Raw genomic sequence first — 13,426 nt, 5'->3', positions numbered from 1 at the left:
TCGGGGCGCCGAGGGCCCCGATGACCACAGGCACCACTGTGGTCTTCACACACACACATATATATTTATATATATGGAAAATACATTGATTATTTACCTGAATTCATGTTAAAATATATTTGTCCCAGACAAGGTCTCCAAGACCTTAGAGGGAAAGGTTGTGATTCTGAAATGGAGGAATTTTAGATAAAAAGTAATTGTTTTCAGCATAATAGGATTTAGCTATCTTGTAATGAGACTAAAGGAAGTCAGTGAATTTCTGAGGAGATTTCAGACTTTCACAGAAAGGCCTGGTTCACCTTTCAAAACAAACAAGGAAGGCAAAACTGATTAAATACCAAAGTGAGATGACGCACTGAAATGCAGCTTAGGCATTGTTTTAATTCTTAAACTATTGATTTAAAAATGGCTTATTCACTCACAACTTCACATTAGCCTCAGCACCTTGTAATTGCTTTTTAAAATAATTTTTATTTTAAGATCAAGTCTTTTCTGTCCAAGAAAGTTCATACATGAACACCAACTTAGAACAATGTAAGCCGAGACAACCAGTTGCTTACATTTTGTCTTCTGTCCATAGGTATATTCCTGAGGGTCTTCAGGTATCCTGTGGACCTGACTATTACACCTTGGCCCCAGGTTTCAACAACGAATCCTACGTGATGTACTTGTTCACCTGCCACTTCTGTTTCCCCGTCTTCACAATCTTCTTCACATATGGGAGCCTTGTGATGACAGTCAAAGCTGTAAGTGTTGACGTTTAAAATATAGTCATTAATATAAATTTCATGTTTTTAATGTTGTGTTACTACAGAATATTGCAAACTGACAGCTAACGGATTCATTTATACACCAACCAGTCCAAATTGCATGAAGCATGTGCATGATGCAGTATTTTTGAACAAATGTATTTTTACTCAAACTCTTAAGTCAGTTTGTTTTGAGATTTGTTTAAAAATAATTGCTGGAATGCTTGGATTCAAGATCCTTCAACAGCATAGGGTGCAAATTGAAAGGCATGTTCCATGAAAACTTCAAATTTAATGCCAAGACAATGGTTAATGAAAAACGCTAAACAGTAAGTTATTTAAGAAAAGCAATCACAATTTATCTCTGATCAGAGGTATTAATGTTTTGAAGTTTCTTTTAAATATTTCAACATCTCACTTTCATGAGTTCGTAGCTCACAAGCTGCCTTGTATGTCTAATGCAATTCATTAAATTCAAGTAATTGAAACATGACTCATACTTCACATTAAAATTGTTGCTTTCTCTGTCATGTCTGTTAGGGGGAACGTCTATCTAAATTACAAACATCCTTTTTCCTAACTGCAATCTCGATCTTACTGTATAATAAAATGTCTAAAACAGTCAAACACTGACATGACCTGTTGAACTCATTTCCAGGCCGCAGCCCAGCAGCAGGACTCGGCTTCCACTCAGAAAGCTGAGAGGGAAGTGACGCGTATGTGCGTCCTGATGGTTGTCGGCTTCCTTCTTGCTTGGGTCCCGTACGCTTCCTTCGCTGCGTGGATTTTCTTTAACAAAGGAGCTGCCTTCTCAGCTACAGCCATGGCCATTCCTGCCTTTTTCTCCAAGAGCTCAGCATTGTTTAACCCAGTTATCTACATTCTGATGAACAAACAGGTGAGTTTTTTTTTTTTACAGTGATTATGTGTAGAATGTTGTATCTAAAAAAGGTCAGAAAAATCTATGCATATTTTATTTTCCTTGAAATTCAGTTGCAGTTTATAATTTTTCAGTGGAAATGTTAAATAATTAGTTTGTGGTATGTCCTTTTAGACCAACATAAAATGTGTTTCTTTAGTAGGGGTGTCGTGATACAATAATCTCACGATACGATACACAATATTCTGCTCACAATACAATGTATATCACGATATTCGGCGAACAATACGCTTCAATACACTTTTATGATTTTCTGAAAGATTTTAGAGGGACAGAGTGATTTTGGTGACATTTTGTGTTCCATAGACTTGAATTTAATCAGTTTTCAGTTGGATTTAATTTAATTAACTGAAAACTGATTAAAAGCATCAACTACACAATACCTGGCTCTGATTGGGGTTGGAGGTAAAATAAAGTCTTTTGGACTATGGGAATAAGACTTTTCTGCCTTGGCTCCCGGAGTTAGCCGTGGCTGTAAGCTGTTTACTGCTAGCTGCTGGGGGAGTGGCTCTGCCTCACCCCATAGTGATCGACTCCTTGCAGCTGCGCAGCTCCGCCATTCCCCTGCTTGGATCTCTGAATAGCTGCCTGCCTCTCAGACTGCCAGAATCTCATCGTACTCTCAGTCTCTGATAGTCTTTGTCAGTTACTAATAAAAATGATCGATCGACGAAGGCAATGATCGATCAGCCATCGTCATCATGGCAATCCTCGCTGTGCCCAGACTCCAGCTGCGGGTTTCCCCTTTTCGTCTTCCAGCTCAAAACAGAGCGCCGCTGCCGTCTGCGCGTTGATTCTTTTTATACAGAACAGAAACCACTAAACTAAAAACAGATTACGAAGTGGATGCCACCAGTGGTTTCAATATCCAAATTTTGCATTAATTTCGCGATCTCACTGTATTTGCCGCTACTCCGTTCCGCTTCTCTTTCATGGTTACTTGCGTGACTTTTCTTCGTTTATTAGCAACAAAATACAGCCCATCATTATTTGTTGAAGATTTGAGATTTCTAAAAGCAAAGGAATCTAATGTTGCGTTTCATTCTCTTTCACATAACCGGAAAAGCCGGTTTTTGACATTTCTCTGTCATTTGGAAAAATGTGGTTTACTTATTTTAGCACAACTCCGGTTTTATTTGGTCTATTGACACAATTTAAAAACTGGTGTGTTATGTATAATGTGTTCTTTAATCACAAGTTGAAAGTGAGACTGGGGGAGGCGGAATCTTGCTGCTACGCCGTCACAAATCAGATGAACAATCGATACCTTCCAAGGGGGGGAAAGATCGATACATATTCTAGAATCAATTTAATTATACAGCCCCATTCTTTAGTATAAGTTGTTCTTTGTTTTTTAACATGAAGTCAAGTAATAATTTCATTTTAAAATGATGAGTTTATTTGTATAGCACATTTCAGCAACAACAGTTCAAAGTGAAGAGCATTTGTGTCTTCCAAAAAGATTAAATACTGTTGCTATGGAGAAGAAACACACAATATTTTAATAATATAGTTAAATGTGATCCAAAACTTGAGTGATGTTTCAAATATTTCTTCATGTTTGCATTTCAGTTCCGTAACTGCATGCTGGCAACAATTGGAATGGGTGGCATGGTTGAGGATGAGACCTCAGTGTCAACGAGCAAGACGGAAGTCTCCACTGCAGCTTAATGATTACAGCTACATATCTTCAGACAACCTCCTTCCTTATGTTTTCCTAATTCTGCGTGTTACGGACATGGAAATAAAGAAATCGATTCAAGGCAAACTTTGCTGCAACATAAGGACTTTAATCTCTGAATACTGGCCTGTGACGTTTTGCTGCACACATTTATGAGTATTATCTACATCTGGGGAAAAATGATAAAAAAACAATAAAAACAAATAAATAAGCAAAAAATAAATAAATAAAATAAAAAAATGACTTTAAGATGAGACACAGCCTGATGTGTGTTTCCTTGCTCAACTGTGTTGGTAACATCTGCTTGTGAAATGTTCAGATGATGAGTGGGTGAGATTCACCTATGTATATTTGTGAAATGTGAAATTTTGCATTTGTTTCAGCCTCTGTCGTAATAGCCTGTAAATATTTTCTAAAAAAAAAAAAAAAGTATAGAGATACAGATTAAATGCATGCATGAAAAGATATATTGGTTTGTGCTTCCTTGTTGTCTATGCAATTGAAAGATGAAAAAATTTATTGAAGGAGCAGGTAAATTGGAAATTAGATCATTCCCACTTGCATCATACCCAGCAGTAAAACTACATGTTTTCTTTCAATAATTTTTTTTCTTGTCCAGTTTTGTACTGGTCAGTATGGCTGACCTGACATAGTATGCATAATATTTTTAGATTTAAATGTCTAATAATTTTTATTCAACTAAGAACCGTCTTTCAGATATTAAAGAAGAGAGGCATAACTTCAAACACTATAAAAATAGTGTCAGCTTTGAGGGAAAAATATATAATTTAGTATGCAAAAGTCAGTCTCTTTCTCAAAATCCTTAATTCATCTCTTAAAAACACTATGACAAGTCATTGTGTCACTGTGTATGGATAAGACAGTCGAATTAATCTGACATGTTAATATAATGGTGAACTCTTGAGGGGTGTTCTGTTGTAAACTCTGGCTAAAGTTTTGATTACATGTTTTGTAAATTGTAATTGTGGGAGGAGATCAATGGCAAGAGATTGGACAAGATTCGCATTTACTCTTTTTACTGCAATTTGTTGACAGACCATCTCATTGTGTTTCAGAAAGGAAAAGACAGCACTTCAGAGCACAAAAAAAAGTAGAAATGGGAACATAAGACAATCTCCTTAAGGAAACTGTCCATGCAGTGCTGTAGGAATTACAGTGCAGTCTTCCTACACTTCCTGGCTTTCCTACCTGTTGGCCCACAAACTCTCATTCATATCACAACAAATATCTTCTTTTGTGATATGGTGTAAAACCAATCTCTCTGTGCCTTTCCAGCCTGTGCAGGCATCTGCTGTGAATTGATCACCCTCTGCACCCTGGCACATAGTAGGACAATCTGTGTATGTGGCTGGTGATGCTTTTTTATCTCCATGAGGACAAAATTTCCTCAATGAGGTCAGAAAAGATCGAATAGTAGGTTGAGAGGAAGTCCAGCAGCATCCTGTTGTGGGTCGCTAAGCATTGCCTGATGATGTTGGAGCGATGGAAACTGGTGTACGTCCTCAATCTCTGCCTCTGCATCTGTTTGTCTCCTAATTCCTCTCCCACATGGCCTCACTCCTCTTCATCATCTTCTTCTCAATGGTGGTTGACCCCTTCAAATTCTGTCTTTCCATTGTGTGGTGGAAAATTACTACAAGTTAACATCTGGTGATCATGTTATTTTAAATGCTTGTGAACTCTCACCAAAATAACTATTTGGGTTACATGTGCAAGGTTGGAAGTTGATTTCTACAGCTGCATCAGAACCAGACTGTCTCGCCCCTTGTTTTGAATTCCTTATCCTTGGTATAAAAACTCATGCGGTGTCTCTGCCTGAGAGAGCTTTTCACCCAGACCTGCTTCATTATTGGTTGTCCTACAAACTCTCTGTGTTGTGCACAATATATGAATAAACCTGATTGAGTGATTTCACCTGACAGCACTTGGTAAAATAGCTTTTCTCCACAATAATTTGGTGCCGCGACCCGGATCCCTCGACTGGACATCTGAGGACGTCGATGAACGTCCTTGGATATAATATTTTAAAAATATTTTCTTTACTTTGTAGAATAATAAGGAATTTTTTTTTAGAAATTAATGTTCATAATGATGTATAACACCGTTAAGGAAACCAATGCAAAATTTTAACTATACTGTAGATTTCCAATCTTTCTCTTTACTTAAAAACCAAAACAAACAACCTCAGAGCTTCCTAAGCACTTTAACTTCTTTCTTTGGAAATCACTTAATGAAAACACCAAATGACTTCTGTTATGAAACAATGCACAATATGAAGTAACATCGGAACAGAGGTTGTTTTGGAAGTGTAAAGAACCTTTTGAAAGCATGCATCATGGGATGCTTTGCTGGCCAATCCCTAGTGTCACATAATATGTTACACAATATTTTAAATTGATTAAATTGATTCAATTAATTAAGAAAAGGTTTACTTAAAAAGACTGAGCTTATCTGACGCAAGCACTAACTTTAACTACTGGTCTAGTAAAAGATGTGAAATCCACTTACTTTTTTAAACTAAACTCTAAATTGGACTTTACAATACACTTAAATCTTTAATAGACTTCCTTTAATTAGAGTGCTATAAAAAAACATGATTAAATTCAGTTGATTCACACATCTATCTCGAATAAATATGTTGTTACAATTTACAGCGTAGATGGGTAAAATAACGATTAATAAACTTTAAATGTTCTGTTTGCTGAAATGTTTCTAACCATGATTGGATTTTTACAAACTCCTGCAAATCCTTAAAAGTATGAATACAATTTAGCCAAATGAGACTACTTTGCATTATTTTTAGACAAAAACTTAAATCAACCTAAATTCAACCTTCAAACTAGATTTAAATTGATTTCAGCCTTTACACAGTATACTCTGACCTTCACTAAGTGAAATCTTCTGACTAAACCAAACCTGATGCAATTTGTTGCTGGCTCTGCATCATGTGACCATGCTATTGGATCTAACCTTGTTTGCTTTTTGCATAAAACACCTGTCTTTGGTTCTATGCTCAAAAAACTTTTCTGTTAAAACGTCTGCACTGGTAGCACTAATTGAAGCATGAAAACTAGCTACTTGTGTGCTTTTTTATTATTTTCTCATTAATTTCAGGTTATTTGTTCTGTGAAAGCACATAAAGTTTCCTCAGGATTGGTGGTGAGACCATTCCTTACTCCTCTTTTTTTTAATATTTTTATGGAGAATGCTCTATTAGCCACTGCCATCTCTGTGAGACCTACACTGCTCAGCTCACATGAAACAAAATAGTAAAATAGTTTTTTTTCCTCAACACATTGTTAGAAATGTAACATCAGGTTGTGCTCTAGTTACATACACTACATACATGCCAGTTAATAGTTTATGACATACACCTTTGAGCCGTTTAAAAAAAATGAGTTGACCATTGGTTGATCTGATGTTTCACACATTGGCCTTCAGTGGAGAAAATCAGGATTCAACTGAACCAATTTACCAATTCATGACAGATTTAGAAAAACAGACTACTGTAAATTTATAGAAATATTCTTGACATATTATAACAACGTGTTCAAGCATTTGCATGTAAAGACATGTACAAAAATTACCCTTTTTTTTTCTTGATCGCTTCGATGCACTTGTCAACTCAAACTCCACAATTTCAAAACAGTTAACACAAATGCCTAAACAGTGACAATCATGGTCAAAATGAATCATTTTGTTAGCAAAAGGCACTATTTATGCCAAAACATTTAGAATATGAAACAAAAGCAAATATTAACTTTAGACAGCACAACTGGCAACCAAGAGTGGGAACTCTGCCAATCAATCATTACATAATGGACAACAAAAAAACAGGACTTGCTTGTCAGTGTGCAGTCAAGCAAGTCCATTACGTCACTTTCCTGCAAGTATACCACTTAAACCTGGAAAGACTCACAAAGAGAAAGTCTTTAGAACGTTTATTTGACAAATAATAATCTTTGTCACTGATAGATGTCAGTGACTTCATTTCTCATTGGTCCGTCTGTCCGTCCACCCTTCCTTCTATCCATCCAGACTCGGATGTTGGTGTACAGCCATCAAGTTTGAAATATTTGACTATATCTTCAAGTGTGCAAAATACATATCAGAAATTCTACCATTGTTAAGTAAAATCTTAAAAACAGACAAGTTAAGACAACCAATTGAAAATATAAAGAGGAAAGCTTTCTTTGTACTATGACTAAATCCAAAACTTAAAGACATTGTGTTATTTTGAAATGCTTTATGCTTCAAACTTTCCCCCATTTCTTCACGAATTTTAGATAATGACACATCTATATTTCTTGGAACTGTAAAAGATCTTTTAGCCCAAATGCAGCTCTAGATACATATATGCAGATTATTAACAAGCTTAGATGTATTTTAATGATCTCTTCTGTTCTTTATTTTTAGAGTTCAGTTTAAATCTACATGCTGTAAACTTTGATTCATCTATGATCCTTCTTGTGCTTTAGCTTAGTTATGTATGTTCCTAAACAGGATCAAAATTAAAATAGCACAATTAAATTTACTACCCTAATTTACGTTTTACTAGACTGTAACAAAGTGTTCCTTTTTTTTTTTCCACAGTTCGTTTTATTCTTTCTGCAAGCCTGTCTTAAGAGCCTCAATGGTCTATCATGTTCTCAGTCTAATAGACTTATTACTCCTGCTAATTGGATTTATCTTTAAGTCACACTGAACATTTAACACCACAATTACCCTCCTACATAGATGCATGCCTCCACCGTACAGTCAAGTTGTCATACACATCTGCTTCCCTTTTCTCTTCTAATACTATTTTTTAGAGCACTTTGGAAAAGCTAAAGCTGCAAAACTAAAGGATTTTGGCATTAGCCTAAATGTCTTTGGCTTGTAGAAGGCTGTTATCTTTCTCTCTCATCAGTAAGACATACAATTTAAATGTGCACATCTGATACAGAGGGATAGAGAAAAGGCAAACCCATTAAAAAAAAAAAAAAATGAACTATGAGGTCTAAAAGTATTTTAGAGCAGAAAGCAAACAACATTCTTGTTGGTTCATGTGATGCTGTCTGTCAAGCTGGCACTCCGGAAACCTTGCTGCTTCAGTCTTGTGCTCTTAATTTGCAGATATGAGTGACTGTTGCTTGACAAATAGATCATTTGCAGTGGAAGAGCTGGTTGCAGCACCTGCTGCTGGCTGAGAAGAACAAGAAGAATTCTTTCACAAGTCTCCAAAAATAAAATCAGTGCTAAAGAAATAAATTGGGTATTTCACATTAACCAAAAAAGTTTCAAGCATATTTTTGCCTGTTCAAATAGACATGAATCGGATTATGAATATTAAAAGTGACGGGGATTTAAATTTAATTGAGCTACGCTGTCACGTGTAAAGCTCTGTGATTCCAGGTGAATGTACAATATATAGTTGATAACAAGTCACCTAAAGTATTACTGGTATATTGGATGCATTTACCATAGGTGTAGTCATAAAAATATTCAACCAAATGAACCCTGGTATCACGTTTTTTGCCCGTTGCAGCAAGCAGGAGTGCATGTCACACACACTTGTCGTTGTAAAAGACTGGAGTGGTGATTGCAAAGGTCTCTGTGTGAGAGACACTGAATTTACGGTCAGGTCACATATGAATATATTGTTACTGTTTGTATTTTATTGTTCACAGGTACCCCACCCAATTTGTTTTGTTTTTTATGATGAGTTCATTTTTCATTGTAGTTCGTTAGTACATTCAGAACCTAGATTTTTATTTCTATCTCCTGCCTTAATCTGAAGTACTGATATTTCCGAGATGTAATTGAATGCTTCTGTTTACATGTGTTCCTTGAACGTACCTTCTTGCTAGGAACTAGCAAACCTCCACACATCGTCTGTGCCTGATCCCAGCAACGTCGGTCTAAGGTGAAATTCACAAACGTAAGCGGCGGACTAGACTTTTAGTTTTTCTTCCTTTTAAATTGAAAGGAGCCCAAATATGGATGAAGGCAAGACAGAGCAAACCTCCAGTTTTTTCGTTTTTTGTTGTCATTATTTAATCTACATATTATGGAGAGGTTATTGATTTTCTCAAGATGATTTATGGCAAAACGCCGTCATTTTCTGGCTTTACTTTGGTACGCCAGTTTCAGGCCTGGCATACTATTATTTTTAAGCAACATCATCACAGAATATGATCTAAAACCATGAATTATTTCCCCCCTAAAGTTATTATGTGGCTAAGCTTCTACTTTCCTTTTAGAAGGTTAGAAAAGCACTTGTTGCATCGCTGGTAGCTGAAGTTATCGCCTCTCCAGATGGGCCTGTCATGTCTTCATGGAGCTTCAGTCTGTTGGACCAAAGCAGGATGGGTGGCTGAGGTCGATTCCGAAACGAAAGCTGCCTTACAGCCTAATTGGAGAGTGCTTTGATTTACAATCTGTAACCACATCCTCATGTTTAAAACGGAGTGCTATACTGACTGCCATTGTGAATATGACAAGAAATATTTTTGACTAAAGTTTGTCATGTTTCAAAAAGACATCATGATATTAGTGGATGTGCCTCGTACACACCCTTCTGAGTAGATAAAGTAGATTTGGGGAAAAATTATCTTCAAAATTTCAGATTTTATTTATGATTACTTGTTATGACAACCCTGTTCTGTATTGTCAAAAGTTTCCACCACATGACGTTGACTAACCCTCAGTAAAATACTCAAAAAATAACTAAGCAAAGTTGTCTAAGGCAATCCTGGTCCTGGAGGGCCGGTGTCCTGCAACTCTTAGACGTCTCCCTGGTCCAACACGCTTGAATCCAACAGCCGAATCACCTCCTAAGTGCAGTCAGGTTCTCCAGAGTCCTGCTAACGACCTCATTATTTGACTCATGTGTGCTGAAGTAGAGACACCTCTAAACGTTGCAGGAGATCGAGGCCTGGAGTTGCCCGCACCTAGTCCAAGGAATGTTTGTCTCATGTGGGATTCCAGTAAGATCCCACATCTTACACCCACATCCCACATCTTACACCTGCAATAAGTGGATTATCTTGATCTAGCTTTAGATTTCTCAGGTTTGTGTTCAGACTTGTTGAGCAGATGGTCTAATTCTGGAGTATGTTGTGTGGGAAGTGACACCCCCTGCTGGTCAGATGCAAAAACATGTTTTTTTTTTAACATCAAAATATTTACTGGAGTACCTTAAATATCGTGCTGAGAGAGAGATTACAAGTAGAAGCACAGGTACATAGATTAAATTCTTCATGAAAAACAGACATTTTGAGTTACTTTAAAAATAAATTCTGATCAATCTGAATTGGACAAAAAGGGATTTAAGCCTTAGTTACAGCTTTTTTTATAGTTAGCTTTTTTACCTTTACATTGTGAGGTTATCGGCTCTTATTGTACCATGACCATTTCCCTGTTGACAACACAACAACATGACTAAAGAGTATTTAAGAAGTGAATAAAGAACTGAAATGCAGACAACTTTACCCGCCTTTGCAGCTGCAGTGGTCATTAATGAGAAAGTCATTATTTGCATCGCAGCACTTTAGTTCATTAAGCTCGTCAGCAGCTACTTGAAATGGACTCACCGTTGTTTTAACAAACAATTCAGTCATGTGGTGCTGAAAACATAAAACAACACATCTGTTTCTGTTTGCACTCGCAAATATTTATACGTAGGTTTGGACGACAAGATTTGTTTCGAGGTTGAAAACTCTCTTACCAGCTTCCACCAGCATCTTCTCAAGGTCTTTTGCTTTCGTTCTGGAGCTGATGCACAAAACATTTTGCCCAGAAATTCGTCTCCATCCTGAACGGTGAAGGTTGAACATTCTCGATTCGGGTTATGTTTGCCTCAAAGTCTTTCAACAGATGAACGTGGCACCTGAATGGTCAGTATCCTTACTGTATTGTGCTACACGTCACCTTGGGGTATGTTACAGCTAACCCAGAGTACAGAGTTAATTGCAACAGTTCGCTCTTTGTGTTTGAAACCAGACTATGTAATTACTATTTTTGTTGCAGGAAAAAATAGCTCTACCACTTAACAGCAGAGGAGACATGTAAGTACTTTGCATTAAATTGTGAATGCACTGGCTTACAAGAGCTCCAAGCCACAAACTGAAATATTTGAACTGTCACACCAATCCCTGGTTTATATGGAAATGCAACTTATTGAGTTAGTTACTTCATAGCTTATTTCCATTACATTTACAAAAGAAATTTCATGCCCAGAAGAGGTAATAAAGCAATAGAAAATGCTATATTTTCCTGTATGTATAGATAATATCTAAGAAATTGTATTTATGAGTCAAAGTATTGAACATTTGTACATCAAGTACTGGAATTAATGTGCAGATTTCAGTGTTATATTAACAATCGTCAAACGAGTTCAATAGGTACATTTTATTAGATATGTAAGTACTTGTTAAAAATAATGTTACATAAATTTTACTAACGTGTGCAACTGTACAATGATGATGATGATGATGATGATGAAGAAATTTGAAGAGACGGGAACAGTTATGGTCGATTTGCTGTTCTAAGAAGATGTGATGCTGAAGACAAAGGTTCACCATTTCAGACTGCTGGAATGATTTGTCATGTAAATATATTGACTGGTTAATTAGCGATCAATACCTTCTTTTTCTTTTCAAATAAAAATCATTAGATTGTCACTTAAGGTGAGAAGTTTGTAGAAGAGTATTTATTTATACAGTCATTTAGTAATGATCTATGTTAGGTCTTTTTCCAACCATTCACACTCTCGGTCTCCATCACTGCTTGAAGAAACTATAACTGCCACTGACCTGATTGGATTAACCTTAGTATCTCCTTGTCCTGCAATGGCCTTGCCATGATGTATCAAAAGCTTACTGTAAGAAGTGGGCAGTTTGTTTTTCACATCAACACACCAGTGGTTAAGAACACCTATTACCTGGTCACCCTATGTTTAATGAGAAAAGAGACTGTGAGATCAGTTTGGTAACGCTGAGTCTGAGTAATTTACTGCTTTGGCAGCTAAAGTGGCAAGTAAAGTGCAGGGTTCATTTGGTAAAACTGTCTGTGCTTTTGTGTTCACCTCTAGATGAAAGCATAATTGTTTTTTTTCCCCCCGAAAAAAATTATTTGAGCAAATAATAAAACTGAACAATGGTGCAGTTGGTAGCATGATTGCCTTGCAGTAAGAAGGCCCTGGATTCAAATCTTGGCCTTAAATCTTTCTGCATTTCTCTTTTCATTTCTGGGTTCTCTCTTGGTTCTGGCTTCCTCTCCTGGAGCTGAAGCAAGCATGTAGGTTAATTGGTCATTCTGAATTGTACCTAGGTGTCAGTGTGTGCATGTATGGTTATTTGCCCTGTGCGCCTCCGAGTTTGCATGTTTGACCCATATATGCATGAGTCCTCTGTGACATCCTTACACAGTCCCAAAACAGCAGCGGTAAAATTGTTACTCCAGTTGAGTCCTGGCATTGTTTGTCTTGTGTACTTCTGTGTTGTCCAGTGATCGACTGGCGATCAGTCACCTATCACAAGATAACCGCTGGAGATAGACACCAGATTTCCCGCAACAGCTGCAGGGAAAGGCGGGTATAGACAATGAACTAATGGTTGAAATGCTGACATGCAGTTTATGTCTCCCATTCGCCTACAACGGTGCATTCACCTATTAAGTAATATAGGTGAATGTATGTAAAATCAACTCTTTTGGAGCTTTACATCATGTTACAATGTTACTCCCTCAAAAAATCATACCTCCTATGTTGACTTGATTCTTTCATGCATGTTTGAGAAATCCTTTAATCTGCCAGGGCAGCCATTCAGCTGTGTGAAATGCCTGGGTGAACCCAGCGCCACCAGTCTCCAAGCTTCCCATTCAGTTTTTTCCAGACTAGCTAGCAGCAATAAACAAACACCTGGTGGAACTATGCATCTGCTGAGCTCGTTATACAAGCTACTTCTCAGTGCAACGCTGATAAAATATTCATTGTGGAGCGATGGTGTGATGACTTTCTGAAGTAAGATGTGAAATTACAAAGTCAAATTCATA

The 13,426-nt window shown here is 37.0% G+C and overlaps 1 protein-coding gene across 1 annotated transcript in view; it reads left to right on the top strand.

The window, feature by feature from the left end:
• LOC103137569 (green-sensitive opsin) overlaps positions 1 to 3,837 on the top strand; it is a 5,225-nt gene extending 1,388 nt beyond the window's left edge. Inside the window, exons 3-5 of the mRNA XM_007551374.2 lie at positions 581 to 746; positions 1,408 to 1,647; positions 3,262 to 3,837. Coding sequence (XP_007551436.1) covers positions 581 to 746; positions 1,408 to 1,647; positions 3,262 to 3,360 — 505 coding nt within the window. The 3' untranslated portion in view covers positions 3,361 to 3,837. The remainder of the gene's footprint in view (positions 1 to 580; positions 747 to 1,407; positions 1,648 to 3,261) is intronic.
• Positions 3,838 to 13,426: the final 9,589 nt, after the last annotated feature.

The sequence above is a fragment of the Poecilia formosa genome, unplaced genomic scaffold (genome assembly GCF_000485575.1).
Source record: "Poecilia formosa unplaced genomic scaffold, Poecilia_formosa-5.1.2 Scaffold2, whole genome shotgun sequence".
NCBI classification, from domain to species: Eukaryota; Metazoa; Chordata; class Actinopteri; order Cyprinodontiformes; family Poeciliidae; genus Poecilia; species Poecilia formosa.
The sequence above is the reverse complement of the archived record's forward strand: the minus strand, read 5'-3'. Positions and strand labels throughout refer to the sequence as shown.